Source organism: Pipistrellus kuhlii, unplaced genomic scaffold, assembly GCF_014108245.1.
Source record: "Pipistrellus kuhlii isolate mPipKuh1 unplaced genomic scaffold, mPipKuh1.p scaffold_m20_p_74, whole genome shotgun sequence".
In the NCBI taxonomy this organism is placed as follows: Eukaryota; Metazoa; Chordata; class Mammalia; order Chiroptera; family Vespertilionidae; genus Pipistrellus; species Pipistrellus kuhlii.
Genome location: NW_023425578.1, coordinates 702,724 through 722,453, shown reverse-complemented (window position 1 = coordinate 722,453; position 19,730 = coordinate 702,724). Strand labels below are relative to the sequence as shown.

At 70.4% G+C, this 19,730-nt stretch overlaps 1 protein-coding gene across 16 annotated transcripts in view; it reads left to right on the top strand.

Annotated features, from left to right (window-relative positions):
- The window catches only part of NCOR2 (nuclear receptor corepressor 2), a 130,525-nt gene that overhangs the window by 49,640 nt on the left and 61,155 nt on the right, over positions 1 to 19,730 (top strand). For 10 of the 16 annotated variants that reach the window (XR_006740595.1, XM_045576087.1, XM_045576096.1 and 7 more), the window contains 9 exons: positions 1,144 to 1,200; positions 4,594 to 4,646; positions 7,635 to 7,701; positions 8,125 to 8,297; positions 8,865 to 8,964; positions 10,297 to 10,475; positions 13,346 to 13,400; positions 15,036 to 15,134; positions 18,784 to 18,908. Coding sequence is in view for 15 of the 16 variants with exons in the window: in XM_045576087.1 (XP_045432043.1) it covers positions 1,144 to 1,200; positions 4,594 to 4,646; positions 7,635 to 7,701; positions 8,125 to 8,297; positions 8,865 to 8,964; positions 10,297 to 10,475; positions 13,346 to 13,400; positions 15,036 to 15,134; positions 18,784 to 18,908 (908 nt within the window). In the remaining variant the exon portion in view is untranslated. The remainder of the gene's footprint in view (positions 1 to 1,143; positions 1,201 to 4,593; positions 4,647 to 7,634; positions 7,702 to 8,124; positions 8,298 to 8,864; positions 8,965 to 10,296; positions 10,476 to 13,345; positions 13,401 to 15,035; positions 15,135 to 18,783; positions 18,909 to 19,730) is intronic. The other 6 variants (XM_045576089.1, XM_045576098.1, XM_045576097.1 and 3 more) reach the window with 4 other exon arrangements.

Genomic DNA, 19,730 nt, shown 5'->3' with positions numbered 1-19,730 from the left:
GGATGAGATGGGGGGCTCAGGTCCTCACGTGCCCGCTGTGGACGCCTCGCTTTCCGTCACGGCCCAGACCTGGCCGAGACCCTGCCGAAGCTGCTTCCACAGCCGCTGGCCCCTCCCTGTGGGCCTGGCGCCTCCCCCGAGCGGCCCCTGGTGGCCCCAGGCGGGGCCGGGGGCGGGAGGCTGGCGGAGGCACAGTGCCCGCCCTCACCACCCGGCTGCCCAGCTGCTGAATCCAGGCCACCAGCCCCTGCCCCACATGTTCCTGTTTTCCTAATAAGTCCTGGGCGGCCGGGGGAGGGGAGGCCCCGGCCGGCCGCTCAGAAACCGTCACGTGGGGTGAAACACAAGAATCCTAGAGAGGGTTCTCCCTGCGGCTCCGTCTCCCGCCCCCGCCCTCCCCACCGCCAGCCCGCCTGCCTCTGGGTGCGGGACGGCCTCCGGGTGCGGGGCGGCCTCCGGGTGCGGGACGGCCTCCGGGTGCGGGGCGGCCTCCGGGTGCGGGGCGGCCTCCGGGTGCGGGACGGCCTCCGGGCGCGGGGCGGCCTCCGGGCGCGGGGCGGCCTCCGGGCGCGGGGCGGCCTCCGGGCGCGGGGCGGCCTCCGGGCGCGGGACGGCCTCCGGGCGCGGGGCGGCCTCGGGGTACGGGACGGCCTCGGGGTACGGGACGGCCTCGGGGTGCGGGACGGCCTCCGGGTGCGGGACGGCCTCGGGGTGCGGGACGGCCTCGGGGTGCGGGGCGGCCTCCGGGTGCGGGGCGGCCTCCGGGCGCGGGGCGGCCTCCGGGGCGCGGGGCGGCCCGCTGGCCCGCTGCGAGGGGCTGTGCCCACACCCCCGGCCGGGGGCACTGGGCTGGGGGCCCGGGAGGGGGCGCCGCGAACAGGCTGTGTCTGTTAGAAGCGAGACTCGGCGAGCTCGCCCGGGGCATGGGCGCGTCCAGGCCCCCGTGTGCTCGGTTCCAGCCAGGAGGGCGGTGCAGGGGGGCACGGCGCGCCCACCCCCCAGGCTGCCGACGGGCACGCCAGGCTGCGCAGCTGGCTGCCGCTCCTGGAGGCCGCTGTTCATAATCCGTTCTGCGTGTGTGTGCGTGTGCGTGCGTGTACGTGCGTGTGTGCCGTGTCTCATCCCTCTCTCCTCACTCTGCAGAAGAAGGCCGAGGCTGCACACCGGATCCTGGAGGGCCTGGGGCCGCAGGTGGAGCTGGTGAGCCCGGGAGGGGGGGGGGGGAAGAGCCCGAGGAGGGGCGGCAGGTGGGCGTGGGGGGGAGGGGGGGCAGAGCCCGAGGGGGGGCAGCAGGTGGGCGTGGGGGGGTAGGGGACAGAGACCGAGGGGGGCAGCAGGTGGGCGTCGGGGGAGGAAGTTGCTATTGCCAAGCCCTGTGGCAGGAAACGCCCCTGATAAGGCCGGGCCGATGGCCAGGCGGGCGCGTGGGGCGGGCAGAGCCGGGCGCTCCGGCCGCAGGAAGGCGGACCCGGGGGGCCGGCCCTCGCGGTCCAGCGTGGTGTGGGGAGTCCGCCCGGGGCTGCGGGATCTGAGTTCGAGCCCGGGACCGCCGCCTGGGCGCTGGTGACCCTGTGCGGCTCTCCCTGCCCTGCCTCACGCCCTCGCCCGGAAAACGGACGTACCAGTCGCCTTGAGCCGCCGGGAGAGCGGGGAGAAGCTATTTTAAAAAACGTGTGTTTTTATTGACGTCAGAGAGGAAGGGAGGGAGGGAGAGAAAGAGAGAGTCCTGGATCAGCTGCCCCCTGCACGCCCCCCCTGGGGATGGAGCCGCAACCCGGGAACCGAACTCTGACCTCCTGGTTCACAGGTCAGCGCTGAGCCTGAGGCTGGGGCCGCGGTCTCGGTGAGGGGCGAGGGTGTGAGTGCCAGCTCCGTAGCCAGCCCAGGCCCCCGGCTCAGCTCTGCCAGGAGGGCACGGGGATGGGGAGTGAAGCGGCCCTTGGCGGTTTGCCCCCGACGTCGGTTCTGGGGTGACAGCTGCCCCCGGCCTGGGGTCGGTCCTCGGCCGCCGAGAACACCAGCCCTTCCCGACCCCCCCTCCCCCCACTCGGGCAGACGCTTGGGGTGGTGGTGGGGCAGGGCCGTGCCCCCCGGGGACCGGCCGGCCTGTTCGGTCCGGGACGTCGCGAGCAGCTGGCGTTCAGTTCCCGTGTGGGGCTCTGAGGACGGGATTCCCACCGCACAATCCCCCCATTCACAGCGCGCAGCCAGCCACCCCCACACACACACTGCCGTCAGCAAACTCATCCGTCCACAGAGCCAGATACCAACAGCACAACGACTGACGCTTCTTTTGAGAGTCACACTTGTTTTTAAACATATTTTATTGATTTTTTACAGAGAGGAAGGGAGAGGGAGGGAGAGCTAGAAACATCGATGAGAGAGAAACATCGATCAGCTGCCTCCTGCACACCCCTCACCGGGGATGTGCCCGCAACCAAGGTACGTGCCATTGACTGGAATCGAACCTGGGACCTTTCAGTCCGGAGGTTGATGCTCTATCCACTGAGCCACACTGGTCAGGGCGGCCCTGTCCCTTTTCTATACGAGGCACAGAGAGGGCAGCGCCGTGCCCGGGGTCACACAGCAGGAGGCGGGCTCACGCCTCTGCCGTCACCGCCAGGCCCAGCGGTGTCCTCCGGCGGAGGCGGGGCCAGGGGGGTCAGGGGTCACGGGTCAGTGGTCGGCAGTGTCTCCGGGCTGCAGCCTCTGGGACAGCGATGTGACGCCGGCGAGCGGTGCCCGCCCCGGAGGACTGAGCACGAGGCCGGGGACCCCCCCCCGGCGCCCCCTGCACCCCCGAGGCCAGGATAGAGGCCTGTCCGGAGCGGGGATGGAGGCTGCAGGCCGGGTGGAGGCCTGTCCGGAGCGGGGATGGAGGCTGCAGGCCGGGTGGAGGCCTGTCCGGAGCGGGGATGGAGGCTGCAGGCCGGGTGGAGGCCTGTCCGGAGCGGGGATGGAGGCTGCAGGCCCGGGTGGAGGCCTGTCCGGAGCGGGGATGGAGGCTGCAGGCCCGGGTGGAGGCCTGTCCGGAGCGGGCGGTGGAGGCTGCAGGCCCGGGTGGAGGCCTGTCCGGAGCGGGGATGGAGGCTGCAGGCCCGGGTGGAGGCCTGTCCGGAGCGGGGATGGAGGCTGCAGGCCGGGGTGGAGGCCTGTCCGGAGCGGGCGGTGGAGGCTGCAGGCGGGCGGCGGGCGCTGTTTGAGTCACGGCTTCCTTCCTGTCGGAGGAGCTATTTTAAGCGCCTGGTGTCACCGCAGGGTGAGGCTGGCGGACACCTCGTTTCTCACAGCGGCCACCTGGGCCGCCGCCCGCCGGCTGGAGTCCCCCTCGTCCCCGAGCCCGGCTCCTCCTCCTGTCATCGGGGAGCCTCCCACTGCTGCCGTCAGACCCGCCCCCGCGTACGGGCTGTGCCCCCTTCTAGCCGGGGAAATGGAGGCGCAGAGGGAGGCCCAGGCCCGGCGCCGCCTGGCTCTGGGGTCTGGGAGGGAGTCCCCCAAGGCCGTGTGGCCCCAGCTGGGGGGAACCGTGAGGGAGAGGAGGGGAGGCTGGCCCCGGGGCTGCTGGGGCTGAGGGCCAAGGTCGCCTGGTCGCCGCCGTCCTGGGACTGGCCCCTTGGCGGGCGGGTCCTGCCGGGTGCAGCCTCCTGCAGGGGCCCCGTCAGCCGTGTCATGGGGGGTCTGAGGTGTCAGGAGGCGTGTCCGCTCTGTCCAGGAGACATCCAGGGCGGAGCCCGGGCGCCCTCCTCCTCGCCCCGGGCCTGCCTGAGGCGCTGGGCCTCGTCCTGCTGGTCCTCACTCTCTGTACCTGGCTCCTCTGTCGCAGTCACCCCTGGCTGCCCACGAGGTGCCTGCTGCCTGTGAGGCCGTGAGAGAGAGACGGGGGAGGGAACACAGAGACACCCAGAGGGACACGGGTACAGGCAGAGAGAGAGAGAGAGAGACATCCGTGATGAGAGAATCATGGACCGGCTGCCTCCTGCACGCCCCCCACTGGGGATGGAGCCCACAACCCGGGCCTGTGCCCTGACCGGGAATCGAACCCTGACCTCCTGGTTCCTAGATCGATGCTCATCCCCTGAGCCATGCCGGCTGGGCCCACGTGTAGGCTTTAACACGGGTTCCTTCACGGCTCTCCGGGGCCTGGTGCCGTGTACACACGTGTGAGCCGGGCGCCAGCCTCCCTGTCCTCGTGCCCTCGGCTGTGCTGGGTGCAGCGGGCTTGTCTCCCGTCCGGGGGCTGGCGTGGCGTCCGGGGGGCTGGTGTGTGCTCTCCGTGGTTCGGACGCGGAGCGGTGCAACCGTGTTCTCGGTTGGCGGTCACGGCCGGTCCCCGGTGCTCGGCCGGCACAGCCCGGTGCCTGCAGAGCAGCCGCAGTGCCGGGCAGGAAGTCACGGTGCCACCCTGTGCCCCGAGGGCCACAGTCTGTTCCTGCCGGCGCCGTGGGCTGGGTCTGCGTGTTCTCAGTTCCCGGCGGCCGGTTCTCACCGGCCGACGCCGGCTCCAGGTGCCAGGGCCGCAGGCGCTGGGCCCGGCTGGGCGTGTGGACTGCAGGCATGGCGGGGCCTTGACCAGCTCCTCTCCTTCCTCCGCAGCCGCTGTACAACCAGCCGTCCGACACCCGGCAGTACCATGAGAACATCAAGATGTGAGTGGCCGTGCAGGGGCTCGGGGCCGGGGCGGGGCGGGGTGGGCTGTGGGCTCCGGGGCAGGAGCGGGCCCAGGAAAGGGGACAGAAGGGGGCGGTTTGGGGCAGAATCCTGGGCCAGGCAGGACCTGGATGGGGTCCGAGCCCGCCTGGGGTGGGGAGAGGGGAGGGACATAGGTCCTGGGCGGGGAGGGCCGGAGGGCGGGGAGGGCAGGGAGGGCGCTGTGTGCGGGGGACAGCCCCGGAGAGACGAGGTGGTTGGGGGTGCCCCCCACCCCGAGTGAGCAGGAGGACCCTGTGGGCGCCGGGAGCGGGCTCAGCAGGGGGGCGGCCGCGGGGCGAGCAGGGCCCGTGGTCTGAGCTCCGGTCCTGGGCGGTCCTGGCCCGAGCGTGTCGGAGTGTCCTGCTGTCGGGCTGCGTCGGCACGGCCAGTGGGAGCACCCATGTCGGCCCCCAGGCGTGGCAGGGGCCCGTGATGGGCCCTCGGATCTGCGCGAGGGAGGGGGGCCGGGGTGGGTTCTGTGTCCAGAGGCGGGTGCTGCACCTGCAGGGCGGGAAGCACCGGGGCTGGGGGACCTCGGGGGCGGGCCCTGTGGGAGCCGTGGGGCGGGGCGGGGGCGTCAGGGACGGGGGGTCCCGTGGACGCCAGGGTGGGAGGTCTGGGCAGCGGTGGGGATGGACGGCGAGGCCTCGTCCTGAGGTGGCAGTTGAGGGTGCAGGTTCTGGTCCACGAACATCCGGCCCCTGGGCGCCACTCGCTCCCCCGAGTGCCTCGGTGAACGGGGGTGACCGGCGCCCATCTCCCAGGGCTGCTGAGGGTCCGGGAGTCGCTGTCCCAGGGCGTTCTGAGAGTTCTGTCCTTTTTAAAAATCCTTACCCGAGTCAAGGTCTTTTTCCACTGATGTTTAAAGATAACGCAAGGGGGATGGAGACAGAGAGACAGACAAATAGACAGACAGACAGCCATCCATGTGAGAGAGACACACCCGTTGGCTGCCTCCCTCCCGCACATGCCCGGACCAGGGCTGGGAATCAAGGCAGGAACCGAGGTCCATGCCCTCGACCAGAATCGAACCCGCAACCGTTCGGGCCTCAGGTGGATGCTCTGACCGCCGGGCGGCCGGCCAGGGCCGTCCTTCTGGCTTTGCCACGGCCCCTTCGTCCTTCCCACACAAGAGCCAGGTGTGCAGCCCGGGGAAGTGACGGAGCCTCTCTGAACCTCCAGACACGACCACACGGCCTGGGCGCACCTGCGGGCGGGCGGCTCTGGGCCCGGAGACGTGCCTGCCAGGGGGTGACGGCGGGATAGGACAGGGTCCCGGCGGGGCGGGCGGCTCTGGGCCCGGAGACGTGCCTGCCGGGGTGACGGCGGGATAGGACAGGGTCCCGGCGGGGCGGGCGGGGGAGACGTGCCTGCCAGGGGGTGACGGCGGGATAGGACAGGGTCCCGGCGGGGCGGGCGGGGGAGACGTGCCTGCCGGGGTGACGGCGGGATAGGACAGGGTCCCGGCGGGGCGGGCGGGGGAGACGTGCCTGCCGGGGTGACGGCGGGATAGGACAGGGTCCCGGTGGCGGGGAGAAGGGGGAGATGCAGGGGGGACGCAGGGCATCACCGGCTCCTCCGCCGCCCTCGGCCGCCTCTCCCCTCGCCCCCCTCGCCGCCCGCCGCTGTAAGTGCTGCCAGGTGGGAGGCGATCCCTCCCCGGGGACCTTCGCTGTCACTTTAATTTGCTGCCGTCTGCGCGGAGCCGGGAGCTGAAGGTAATTTCACGCCTGACTTCCTGCCGCTCTGGCGATGGCTGCAGGTCAGCGGGCCCTCCCCCGCTGCTCCCCTCCGCCACCCGCCGCCTGGGGCGCGGGTGCCTGCGTGGTGGCTGCCTGGGCCCAGGGCGGGCGCCTGCCAGACCCCTCCGGCCCTGGGTGGGGGTGGGGGCCGGGGGCAGGGCTGGGGGCCACCTGGAGCGGAGGAGGTGGGTGCTCTGCCCGGCACAGGTCTCTGTGGCCGTGTCTGGAGGCTCAGAGAGGGTCAGACACTTCCCCAGGGCTGCACAGCCTGGCCCCCAGGCCAGCTCCATCGGCGTACCCCACGCCCCCGCCCCCTCGTTCCCTCTGTGGGGCTCCAGCCCGGGCTCTGGGCACCCCACCCCGCCCGGTGCCCTCGGTGAGCCCCCTCCCCCCGCCCGTCAGTGAGCCGGTCTCCTCGGAGCATCTGTTTCGCGTGGGAAAAGGGCTTTAGACCATCCGTCACCCGATCCAACAGCCTCTTCCCACAGCCCTCTCCTGCTTCCCCCAAACCCCAGCGCAAACCTCTCCTCCTCCGGGCAGCCCCCTGGATTGCCCCGCTGTCCTGTCCCAGAGCCGCCGGGGCCCGGCCGGAGTCTCCCCAGACGCCTCCGGTTCCTGGTGTGCGTCTCCGTCCCGGTTCACGCCTCCCCTGGAGGCCCCTGACCCTCCCGGGTGGGCCTTCGGCGGAAGGCCGGTCTCCCCGGGGCCCTCGGAGCGGCCGGTCTTGGTGCTGCCGGGAGTCGTCTCGGTAGAGAACACGCGTGTGCTGTGAGCCGTCTGCGTCTCCGACACCAGGACGCTCTCGGTTCAGAGTAAAACAGCGGAGTGTGTGCTGAGCGCGGGGCCCCCAGGCCGGCCGGCTGGGGGGCTGCCGCACGGGGCCGGGGCGGGAAGCTCGGCCGAGGGACGGGCTGCGGAGGCTGGAGGCGGCCGGGCGCCGGGAGTGGATGGCCGGGCCTGGCCTGTCGAAGGGGCACCGGGCCTCGGTCCCCAGGGAAGCTCTGAGTTTAGCTTTTTTAAGAGAATGTTTTTGTTGATTTCGGAGAGGAAGGGAGGGGTCTGCAGGCGTGGGGTCCGCAGAGCCCTGTCCGAGGGGCAGGGTGTCTGGTCTCACCGAGTTCGGCGCGGCTGCCGCGGGGCCAGCGAGGGCGCTGGGGGCCTGAGCCGGCGCCTGACCGCCCCTCGCTGTCCCCCGCCTCCCAGAAACCAGGCGATGCGGAAAAAGCTGATCTTGTACTTCAAGAGGAGGAACCACGCCCGGAAGCAATGGGTAAGGCCCTCGGCCCCCCCTCGCGGCCCGGGCCCTCCCCATCCCGGGCTTTCCTTCAGGGGCTGGGTCTGCCCAGGTCTCACGTGACCAGGCCTGCGTGCGTGTCTGTGTGGCCGTGTTTCCCTGCGTGTGTGTGTGTGTCTGCATGATGGTGCACGTGTGCATGTGTGGCTGTGAGGCCGTGCATGTGTGTGTATGTCTGTGCGCAGCTGTGTGTGCACGCATCAGCGTGAGGCCGTGCTTGAGTGTATGTGCCTGAGTGCATGTGTATGCATGTGTGTGTTTGTGTGTGTTTGTATGTGTGTGTGCGTGCGTGCCTGTGCGTCGGTGTGACCGTGTCTGTGCAGTGGGCGGCAGTGGGAGGCGCAGTGGGGCCTGTGGGTGCAGGGCGCCCTCAGCGTGCCCCCCGCCCTGCGGTGCCAGGAGCAGAAGTTCTGCCAGCGCTATGACCAGCTCATGGAGGCCTGGGAGAAGAAGGTGGAGCGCATCGAGAACAACCCGCGGCGGCGGGCCAAGGAGAGCAAGGTGCGCGAGTACTACGAGAAGCAGTTCCCCGAGATCCGCAAGCAGCGCGAGCTGCAGGAGCGCATGCAAAGGTGAGTGGGCGCCCGCGCCCCGGCCCGTCTGCCCTGCGGCCTGCGCGGCCCCCGCGGGCGGCTGGGTTTGGGGTCCCTGGTGGGTCCGAGGGGAGAGGACCGCCTGGTGCAGAAGCCGGGAGCACGCGGCTGGTCCGCTGGGGCCCGGTGTGAGGACTGAGTGAGAGCGCACAGTAGGTGCACGGCCCCTGCTGCCCTCTCCCCTTCAGTGACGGGTGAGGGCATGGGCGGAGGAGCGGTGGTGACAGACCTCACTGTGTCTACCGATGCCGCCTCCCCGGGTGGGAGCTGGTGCCACGCGGGCCCCGTGCTACAGGGGAGGAAACTGAGGCACAGGTTGGGGGGTGGGGGGGAGCTGAGCTGGGACGTGCACGTGGATCTGCGCGGCTGGCCTCTCAGCGCATCCCAGAGCAAAAAGGGGCCGTGCACCCTCTGGCGTTGGGGTTCAGGCGTCCCCAGGTCAGACGGGGGCCCCCTGCTCTGCCCGGACCCCCGGGCGGTGGGCCGAGCCTGCGGGTGCGGCCTCCGGGGCGCCCGCGGTCCTGAGCGTGTCCCTCCGGCTCCCAGCAGGGTGGGCCAGCGCGGCGGCAGTGGCGGGCTCGCCATGGCAGCCGCCCGGAGCGAGCACGAGGTGTCCGAGATCATCGACGGCCTCTCGGAGCAGGAGGTGAGTCCGTGCCTGACGCCGCCCACCGCCCTCTGTGCCCCCGTGCGCGCCTCCTGCCGGGCCCACGCCGGGCCCACGCGCCTCCTGCCGGGCCCACGCCCTCCCAGCACCATGGCCGGCCTGGGAGCCTGGAGGAGGCGGGGTCACCTCCCCCGGGCCCTGTGTCCCGTGGGACCTGTGGTCCGGCCGGCGGGGCTCCGTGGAGCTCCCGGTTCGATCCCCGGTCAGGCCCAGGCCCGGGTTCCGGCTCCATCCCCAGTGGGGGGCGTGCAGGAGGCAGCCGGCCCGTGATTCTCTCTCCTCGTGGATGTTTCTGTCTTGCTCCCTCTCCCTTCCTCTCTGCAATCAGTAGAAACACATTTTTTAAAATAATAATAAATTAGCGATAGCTGAAGTGACATACAGTCAAAGCCTGTTTCTCAGTCACGCTGCACAGTCTGTCCGGGGCTCCACACCGGACGGAGCCACGGCTGCTCTCCCGTGCGGCCCGAGGGCCAAGGGTCACCCGAGTGCCGGGGACGTGGCGCCTGGCTTGGAGGGGTCCTGGGGTGGCCGCTGGGCCGGCCCTCCCCCAGCCCGGAGGTCCGGGCGGCGCTGAGCGGCCCTCCCCCAGCCCGGAGGTCCTGGCGGCGCTGAGCGGCCCTCCCCCAGCCCGGAGGTCCGGGCGGCGCTGAGCGGCCCTCCCCCAGCCCGGAGGTCCGGGCGGCGCTGAGCGGCCCTCCCCCAGCCCGGAGGTCCGGGCGGCGCTGAGCGGCCCTCCCCCAGCCCGGAGGTCCTGGCGGCGCTGAGCGGCCCTCCCCCAGCCCGGAGGTCCGGGCGGCGCTGAGCGGCCCTCCCCCAGCCCGGAGGTCCGGGCGGCGCAGAGTGGGCCCCCCCGAGCCCGGAGGGTTAGGGTTAGGGTGGCTGCTGAGCGGCCCTCCCCCAGCCCGGAGGTCCGGGCGGCACTGAGCGGCCCCCCCCCAGCCCGGAGGTCCGGGCGGCGCTGAGCGGCCCTCCCCCAGCCCGGAGGTCCGGGCGGCGCAGAGTGGGCCCCCCCGAGCCCGGAGGGTTAGGGTTAGGGTGGCTGCTGAGCGGCCCTCCCCCAGCCCGGAGGTCCGGGCGGCACTGAGCGGCCCTCCCCCAGCCCGGAGGTCCGGGCGGCGCTGAGCGGCCCTCCCCCAGCCCGGAGGTCCGGGCGGCGCAGAGTGGGCCCCCCCCAGCCCGGAGGTCCGGGCGGCGCAGAGTGGGCCCCCCCCAGCCCGGAGGTCCGGGCGGCGCAGAGTGGGCCCCCCCGAGCCCGGAGGGTTAGGGTTAGGGTGGCTGCTGAGCGGGGCCTCCCCCTCCGCCCCGCAGAACCTGGAGAAGCAGATGCGGCAGCTGGCGGTGATCCCGCCCATGCTGTACGACGCCGACCAGCAGCGCATCAAGTTCATCAACATGAACGGGCTCATGGACGACCCCATGAAGGTGTACAAGGACCGGCAGGTCATGAACATGTGGAGCGAGCAGGAGAAGGAGACCTTCCGCGAGAAGTGAGCACACCGGGGGGATGGGGACGGCGAGGACGGGGAGCATCTGGGACAGTGGCCGCCCCAGTGCATGATGGGCGACTCCCGCCAGGCCTGGGCTGCACCGGCCTGATCTCAGCTGGGAGACGGGGTGGCTCAGAGCAGGGGTCGTCCCGGGCGAGTGTATGTGGAAGGCGTGGCGTTACGTGTAAAAAATGTGGCTCTCCAAAGAAATGTCAGTCGTCCTGTGGGTGTTTGGCTCTGTGGACAAATGAGTTTGCCGACCACGGGCTTAGAGCAACAGGAGTTCATCCTCTCAGAGCCGGAGGCCAGAGGTCAAGGTCACCTGTCGGTGGGGCGGTTCCTTGACTTAAGGAAGAGGGAAGGGGGGAGAAGAGGGGAGAGAGCCCTGGGTGGTGGGAGAGAATCGCGGATCGGCTGCCTCCCGCACGCCCCCTACTGGAGACCGGGGGCGTGTGCCCCGGTCAGGAATTGAACCATGGCCTCCGGGCCGGATCTGGCTCCCTTCTGAGCTGCTCTCCCGGCTCCCCCGGCTCCTGAGGGCCTTCCCAGGGCCGGGGGTCGGGGTCGGGGCCGGGGGTCGGGGTCGGGGCCGGGGGTCGGGGGTCGGGGGTCGGGGGTCGGGGGTTGGGGTCGGGGGTCGGGGTCGGGGGTCGGGGCTGGGGGCCGGGGGTCGGGGCGGGGCCGGGGGTCGGGGCCGGGGGTCGGGGTCGGGGCCGGGGGTCGGGGGTCGGGGGTCGGGGGTCGGGGGTTGGGGTCGGGGGTCGGGGTCGGGGGTCGGGGCCGGGGGTCGGGGGTCGGGGCTGGGGGCCGGGGGTCGGGGCCGGGGGTCGGGGTCGGGGCCGGGGGTCGGGGTCGGGGGTCGGGACGGCCGGCCGGTGCGGACACCAGGGGTCCCCGTGCCCGCCGTCTGCACAGGAAGCAGCGCTGTGGGGAGCAGTTCCCGCGGCGCGCTCAGGGTGTCAGGTCCGAGACGGAAACGCCTGGGTCCTCGCAGTCACGGGCGCGCCCCCACCCGGGGTCCAGTCCCCCGTCCTCCGTGGGCGCGTGTGACACGCTCCAGCCGTGAAGCGGCCAGAGCCGTCCGGGAGGCTCCGCGGCAGTGTGGCCTGGCACGGGGCGTGTGCATCCCGGTGTGGCTGGTGTTTCTGTGGTTACGCCGTCTTCACCAAAAGCAGGCGCTTCTGGGTCCACGGCTCACGCTTCGGCGGGCCGGGCCGGGCCGGGCCGCGGGGCCTGTTCGGCGGCCCACAGGGGTCCCGGGCGGCGGTCCCGGACGGCGGTCCCGGACGGCGGTCCCGATCAGACAGCGGTCCGGTTGCGTCTGGTTTCCGGTGGGATGGGTCTGGTGCGCTCAGAGCCTTTGAGAGTCCCGTGTGGGGGGCACAGGCTCGGCCGCCCGGTCCCTGAGCCTCGGTTTTCCCGTCTGCGAACTGGGAGAGCAGCAGCGCCTTGGTCTCCAGCTGCCACGAGGCTCCCAGTCACCACTGACCGAGGACGCCCGTGTGGGTGGGGGCGGAGGATGGGGCCGAGGACGCCCGTGTGGGTGGGGGCGGAGGACGGGGGCCGAGGACGCCCGTGTGGGGGGGGGCGGAGGACGGGGCCGGGGACGCCCGTGTGGGTGGGGGCGGAGGACGGGGGCCGAGGACGCCCGTGTGGGTGGGGGCGGAGGACGGGGCCGAGGACGCCCGTGTGGGTGGGAGCGGAGGACGGGGCCGAGGACGCCCGTGTGGGTGGGAGCGGAGGACGGGGGCCGAGGACGCCCATGTGGGTGGGGGCGGAGGACAGGGCCGAGGACGCCCGTGTGGGTGGGGGCGGAGGACAGGGCCGAGGATGCCCGTGTGGGTGGGGGCGGAGGACGGGGCCGAGGACGCCCGTGTGGGTGGGGGCGGAGGACGGGGGCCGAGGACGCCCACGCTCCCGTCCTGGCCTCCCAGGGCCGCCTCCGCGGAGGGAGCCCGCAGCCCGGTTCGGGGAGAGGGGAGGAGTGTCCTGGGGCGGGCGGGCGGGGCCGGAGCCGGTCCGTCTGGAAGGGGAGGGCGTTGGGGCCGCCCGAGGCGGGATCCCGGGCGGGACTCCGGGCCTGGCTTCCCCGGGAAGAGCGAGGAGGCCGGTCCGGATTTTTCCGGATTTTCCGGTGTCTGGTCGGGGAGCGGGAGGGGCCGCTGGCCTCCCGCCCGGCCATCTGGAGGGCCCGGCTCCGGCCCAGGCGCCCTCCTGGGACCCGGGCCCCTGCCTCTGCCTCCGGCAGCCTCTCCTCTCCCCCCGGGCGGCGGCCGTGGGGCCGGGCACCGCGTGGGGACAGCCGGCCAGGCCTGGGCCCCAGCCAGCGGCTCCGCCCGGCCTCCCGGGGCCTGGGCGGCCCTGACCCACATCTCCGCCCCCGTGGCCGCCCGCCCCCTGGCCCCGCCGTGCCGGCCTGCCGCGCGTTCCCAGTAATTCCCGGCTTCCCAGGAAGCCAGTTGGTGGGGCGCCAGCTCCCGCCGCCCCCCTGGCTGGGAGCCCTCCTCGCCGCCGCCTCCTGGGCCTCCTGGGCCGGCCGCCTGCCCAAGGGCTCTCAGCCCCGCTCCCGGGCCCGGGGCCTCGCCGCAGAGAGACAGAAGCAGGTTTAAAAGGGGGGTGCGGGCGGGGGACCCCCCCAGGGCCCCGTGCTGTGTCCTCCTTTTTCCTGGAAGCGCCTCCAGCAGGACAAACAAACGCATTTTCAAAGGCGAGAACGCGGTGACTCACTCCCACGACGCCCTCGCCAGCCTCCCGCCCGCCTCCCACACCCCTCCCGGGAGTCGCTGGCCAGCGGAGAGGCAGGCTCCCGGGAGCTCGGCGGCCGCCCCGCGGAGCCCCCGCGGCCCGCACTCAGCACCCCCTCCCCGCAGGTTCATGCAGCACCCCAAGAACTTCGGCCTGATCGCCTCGTTCCTGGAGAGGAAGGTGAGTCAGCCGCCCGCCCGCCCGCCCGCCCGCCCCCCCCCGCTGGCATCTCTCCCCGGGGGCGCCCCGGGCGGGCGGGCGGGCGAGGGGCGCCCTCCCTGTCCGTGGGGCTTCTGCCCGGAGCCCCGCTCTGCGGCCCGGCTGTCAGTCAGTCTTTCCCGCCTTCCTCCCTCCTGGGAGCCCGGCCACGGCCCCGCCCACACCTCCTGGGCCGAGGGCGGAGCCGGGCTGGGAGAGCCGGGAACTGGTGCCTCCTGTGTGTGCGCATGACCCATGGCATCCTGGCCTCCCCTTCCCCCTGGCCCGGGTTCTGGGGGCCCGGGTCTGAGCGCCCCATGTCCTGGCCGAGGCTTTATGGCCGGGGCGGGACGGAGTGACCCTCTGACACTCACGCGCCCTGTGCTTGCTGACGCCTGATGCCACGCCAGGCCCGGGGCCCGTGGGTCCCCATCCCTCGGACACACCGTCCCCTGGCGCCGGCTCTCGACCCCCCCTTCAGGCCCAGGCAGCCGGCGTCCCTCTGTGCCCAGCTCCCCCCGGGGCCCCCGACCTAGTGACGCCCTCACCCGGGAGCCGCACTGAGCCCCCTCTGGTTCAGGGGCGGATGCTCAGCCATGGAGCCACACCCACTGGGCATCACGTGTGTGTTTTTAAAAATATATATTTTATTGATTTTTTACAGAGAGGAAGGGAGAGGGAGAGAGTTAGAAACATCGACGAGAGAGAAACATCACGCCTGCACGCCCCCCACTGGGGATGAGCCCGCAACCAAGGTCCACACTCTTGACTGGAATCAAACCCGGGACCTTTCAGTCCGCAGGCCGACGCTCTATCCATGGAGCTAAGCCAATTTTGGCTGCCTTTTTATTTTTATTTTTTAAAATATATTTTTATCGGTTTCAGAGAGGAAGGGAGAGGGAGAGATAGAAACATCCATGAGGAGAGAATCGTGGACCGGCTGCCTCCTGCACGCCCCCCACTGGGGATGGAGCCCGCAACCTGGGCCTGCGCCCTGACTGGAAGTCGAACCCTGACCTCCTGGTTTATCGTCCGCGCTCAGCTGCTGAGATACACAGCACCGCCCTCCCCCTGTCTTTCTGTTTTTTTAGTTTCTATTGACTGGTTTGGTGAGAGAGAAGCATGGGTTTGGTGTCCACGTGCGGGTGCGTTCTTGGGTTGATTCCCGGAGGAGAACCTGCAGCCTCGGGGTGTCAGGCGACACTGGCCCACGGAGCCGCCCGCCGGGGCCCTCCGCCGTCTCCCAGGACGTCCTCTGACTGTGGGCCGGGGGGCGGGGGGGGGCAGGCTCCGGGCCAGGCCCCGGGGGGAGACCGAGGCAGGGAACAGACGGGAACGAATGCTCCAGGAGAGGAGAGGGAAGCTTAGGCCCCGGATCTTAGGGAAGAGGACGCTCTGGTGAGAGGAGGGGGACCCCAGGCGGACCCCGGGGCCCGCATCTGCCCGCCGGTGGCCCCGGGGGACGCTGTCCAGGGCGCTCGCCCGCCGACTGGGTCCCGGCCGCGGCGACGTGTGTGCTGTCAGCGTCCCGTTCACAGGCGAGCACACTGAGGCACAGGCCGGCGGCCCGGCCGCGGGACTCGGACCCCGCTCACGCCCCTCCCTGTCCGCCCGCAGACCGTGGCCGAGTGCGTGCTCTACTACTACCTGACCAAGAAGAACGAGAACTACAAGAGCCTGGTGCGGCGCAGCTACCGCCGCCGTGGCAAGAGCCAGGTGAGCCCTTCCCGCGTGCCCGCGGCGGAAGATTCCGGAATCGGGGGGCGTGGCCGGCGTCCGCGGTGCGGCTCAGTGGATAGCGCATCGGCCCGCAGGCCCGAGGGCTCGATGCCGGCCAGGGGCGGGCCCCTCCGTGGCCCTGGCCGCAGCCACGCTAGAGGGAGCCCATGGATGTGCTCCTCGCACATCGGTGTTTCTCTGTCTCTCCTCCTCCCTTCCGCTCTCCCAGGAAATCTGGGGAAATACCCTTGGGTGAGGCTTAACAAACAAACAAAGGGCTACATTCTGAGCGCGAGAGCCGGGCTCCCAGGTCGATGTGGGCTGGCCCACAACCTCACCTTTTTATTTTATTTTATTTTTTAATTTTATTTTATTGGTTTTAGAGAGGAAGGGAGAGAGAGAGGGAGAGAGAGAGAGAAACAGCAATGATGAGAGAGAATCATTGATTGTCTGCCTCCTGTCTGCCCCCTACTGGGGATCGAGCCTGCAACCTAGGCATGTGCCCTTGGCTGGAATCGAACCTGGGACCCTTCAGTCCGCAGGCCTACGCTCTATCCACTGAGCCAAGCCGGGTAGGGCAAACTTGCCATTTTAGAAACATGGTAACCGTTTGCGTGCTTATTTTATTTTAAAAATATATTTTGTATTTTATAGTTTCCACTGAGAGGAAGGGAGAGGGACAGAGAGTTAGAAACATGGATGAAAGAGAAATATTAATCAGCTGCCTCCTGCACACCCCCTACTGGGGATGTGCCTGCAACCGAGGTCCATGCCCTTGACCGGAATCGAACCTGGGGCCCTTGAGTCCGCAGGCTGTTGCTCTATCCACTGAGCCACACCGGTCAGGGCCGCATGTTTATTTTACTGCGTGTTTGGAAGAAGGGTTGGCCAGTCCTGCATCCTGTGACTTTTCAGACGCTGTTGCTAAGGGTGGGGGCGGGGCTTGAGCAGAGCCTGGCACACTCTGGCCCACCACCTGCTTCTGTGAATCAAGTCTTGTTGGCATGTGGCCACGCCCCTCATTTGCATATCACCGTGGCAACAGCCATCTGCAAAGCCTGGAAAAGGGGCCAGCCGGTTCCTCAGGAGGGGTCTGCCGACCTCCGAGTTAAAGGAACAGGAGTTGGTGTAAAAAAAATAACCACCCAAGCCCTGGCCACTTTGGCTCCGTGGACAGAGCGTCGGCCTGCGGACGGAAGGGTCCTGGGTTCGATTCCCGGTCAGGCCCAGGTTGCAAGCTCGAACCCCAGTGTGGGGCGTGCAGGAGGCCGCTGATCCATGATTCTCATCATTGATGTTTCTATCCCTCTCTCCCTCTCTCTCCCTCTCTAAAATCAATAAAATATATTTTTAAAAAATAAGAGAATGAAAAGGAACCCTTAAGTTAACAAAATGGAATCACTAAAAAGGAATCCAGTCCCTGAGGGTAAGGGGACGGGTCACTGGCCCATGCAGAGCGCGTCTCGGGGGCGGCCGCGTGGTTGGGGGGAGGGAAGGGGACGGATCTGTTCGCAGAGGATCCCCCCTGGCCGTCCTGGGGGCCCCTTGGGCTGCACCCCGAGATTCAGCCCTGTGCCCGGTGCCGAGGCCTGAGCATCCTCCCGGCTGAGTCAGCGGCTGAGGCTGGGCCGGCCCGAGCCCTGGGTGGCGGCTGGCGGTTTATAGCCGTGATTCACCGTCGAGGGCGAGGGGCGAGCCATCTCGGCCGTGGCGAGGCCCCAGCCCGCGACGCCGTGGCAGGAGCGGCCTGGCCCTGCGAGCCGCAGGGAGCCGGGCGGGTGGAGGCGGCCGGCCGGCAGCAGGGCCTGTCCCCCAGCCGGTAGGACCGCCCGGGTGGCCGGCCATGGGGGCGCCGTGCGGCGGACGGGGCGTGTCCCCGGGGTGAGCTGTGGCTGGCTGGTCGGTCGGACGTGGAGGGGAGGGGCTCGTGGCTCGTGGCCTGTGGACTGTGGTCGTTTTGTCCGTGGAGCCGAGGGGGTGCAGGTCAGGGAACCTCGCCCTGGGCACCCGGCTCGCCGCCCCTCTGGGACCACAGGCCTCACCCCACGTCTCCTGCTGGCTCCTGGGGGGGGATCTCTTTTCCTGTTTCCTGATTCCCCGTTCCCATCTCTCTCTGTCTCAGATGCTCACTCACTGCACATACACACACAGAGAACACACACGCACACAGGCACAGACACGTGTACATTCGCAGACGCATGCGCGCACACATGCACATACACATGCACATACACAGACACACACACGTGCACACCCCTCCCTCCTCCCTGGCCTCTCTCTCTCCTTCATCCTCCCCCGTCCCCCAGCCTCCTCTGCAGCCCCCGCTGAGGACGGGTGACCTTGCTCCGCGGCCGGCACCCACTGTGGCCCGCGTGCGGCGGGGACGGTGTGAGCGGAGGTTCCCGGGCAGCAGCCGGCCCCGGGGAGGGGGCAGCGTGTGCAGCCGGCTGGCGCTGGTGTCCAGCCCCCCCGCCCGCGCCCCGGCCGCCAGCTGCAGGAGGCCGCTTCCGCTCGGCGGGGGGCGGGCTGGGCTCGGGCTGAGCGAGCAGATGTTCCCGCTCCCCCGTGTGTGCTGAGCGGGAACACGCCTGCGGGAGGGGGGCCCCGCTCTCGGGAGGCCGCGGTGGGGCCGGGGCCAGGCCCGCAGGCTGCTGTGTTCGCAAAGACCCACCCGCCGCCTCCTGGGCCGAGATTGGGGCGGGGGGGGGGGTGCCTCACAGGGAGGGGGAGGGGACACCGTGAGCCCGCACGGAGGACGGGGGGGGGGGCTGCGTGGAGTCCGGTGGTCGGCCTCTGCCAGTCACCGCTCCGGCGACCCCCTGGAGGGGCCGAGCCAGGGCGCCGGGCGCGTTTCCGGGGAACCGGAGGCGCGGGGAGGGGCGGCCGCTCTCAGCGAGTGGACCCCAGGCTTCCCTAGGAGGGTTCCAGGCAGGGCTGGGGGCGGGAGGCTGAGGCTGAGAGGCCGGGGGGGGGGCAGTGGAAGGCTGGGGGCGGGAGCTGAGGCTGGGGGGGCAGTGGAAGGCTGGGGGCGGGAGGCTGAGGCTGAGAGGCCGGGGGGGGGCAGTGGAAGGCTGGGGGCGGGAGGCTGAGGCTGAGAGGCCGGGGGGGGGCAGTGGAAGGCTGGGGGCGGGAGGCTGAGAGGCCGGGGGGGCAGTGGAAGGCTGGGGGCGGGAGGCTGAGGCTGAGAGGCCGGGGGGGGGCAGTGGAAGGCTGGGGGGCGGGAGGCTGAGAGGCCGGGGGGCAGTGGAAGGCTGGGGGGCGGGAGGCTGAGGCTGGGGGGCAGTGGAAGGCTGGGGGCAGGAGGCTGAGGCTGAGAGGCTGAGGGGTCAGTGGAAGGCTGGGGGCGGGAGGCTGAGAGGCTGGGGGGGGCAGTGGAAGGCTGGGGGCGGGAGGCTGAGGCTGGGGGGGGCAGTGGAAGGCTGGGGGCGGGAGGCTGAGGCTGAGAGGCTGGGGCAGAAGGGCTGGGGGTGAGGTGCTGGGAGGCTGGGGGGCAGAGAGGCCGGGGGGGAGGCTGGGGGTTGGGGGCGTCAGGGCGGGAGGCCCGCTGAGCCACACCAGCCAGGGCTCCCAGCGGACTTCACGATGCCCCCCCGGTGCACTCACCCGCCTCACCATCCCCCTCTTCTGTCCCACCCCCACCCCCCAGCAGCAGCAGCAGCAGCAGCAGCAGATGCCGCGGGGCAGCCAGGAGGAGAAGGAGGAGAAGGAGAAGGAGGCCGAGAAGGAGGAGGAGAGGCCCGATGTGGACAACGACAAGGAGGAGCTGACCAAGTAAGGCCGCCGCCGGGGGTGGGGGTGGGGGTGGGGGGGGCCGGCCGGCCCAGGTCGGGACCGAGGGGACCCTGGGCGGTGACCCCGGCCAGTGTGTGGGGGCCTGTGGTTTGGTGTCTACCCAGGCCTGCCAAGAGGGAGGCGTTTTCTGCCCCCTTCATCTCCTCCTCCTCCTCCATCTCCTCCTCCATCTCCTCCTCCATCTCCTCCTCCATCTCCTCCTCCATCTCCCTCCTACATCTCCTCCTCCATCTCCTCCTCTCCCATCGCCTCTCCTCCTCCACTCCTCCTCCATTCCATCCTCCTCCATCTCCGCCTCCTCCATCCTCCTCCATCTGCCTCCTCCTCCTCTCCACCATCTCCGTCCTCCTCCTCCATCGCCTCCTCCTCCATCTCCCCTCATCTCCCCTCCGCCATTCCGCCTCACCCCATCCCTCCGCCTCCTCAACCATCGCCTCTTCCATCTCCTCCTCCATCTCCCATCCATCTCCTCTCCTCCTCCATCTCCGCCTCCATCTCCTCCTCTCCATCTCCTCCTCCTCCATCTCCTCCTACATCTCCTCCTCCTCCTCCATCTCTCCCCCTCCTACTCCTCCTCCTCCATCTCCCTCCTACCATCTCCTCCTCCTCCATCTCCTTCCCTCGCTCATCTCCTCCTCCATCTCCTCCTCCTTCATCTCCTCCATCTCCTCCTCCATCTCCTCCTCCATCTCCTCCTCCTCCATCTCCTCCTCCTTCATCTCCTCCTCCTCCTCCATCTCCTCCTCCATCTCCTCCTCCTCCATCTCCTCCTCCATCTCCTCCTCCATCTCCTCCTTCATC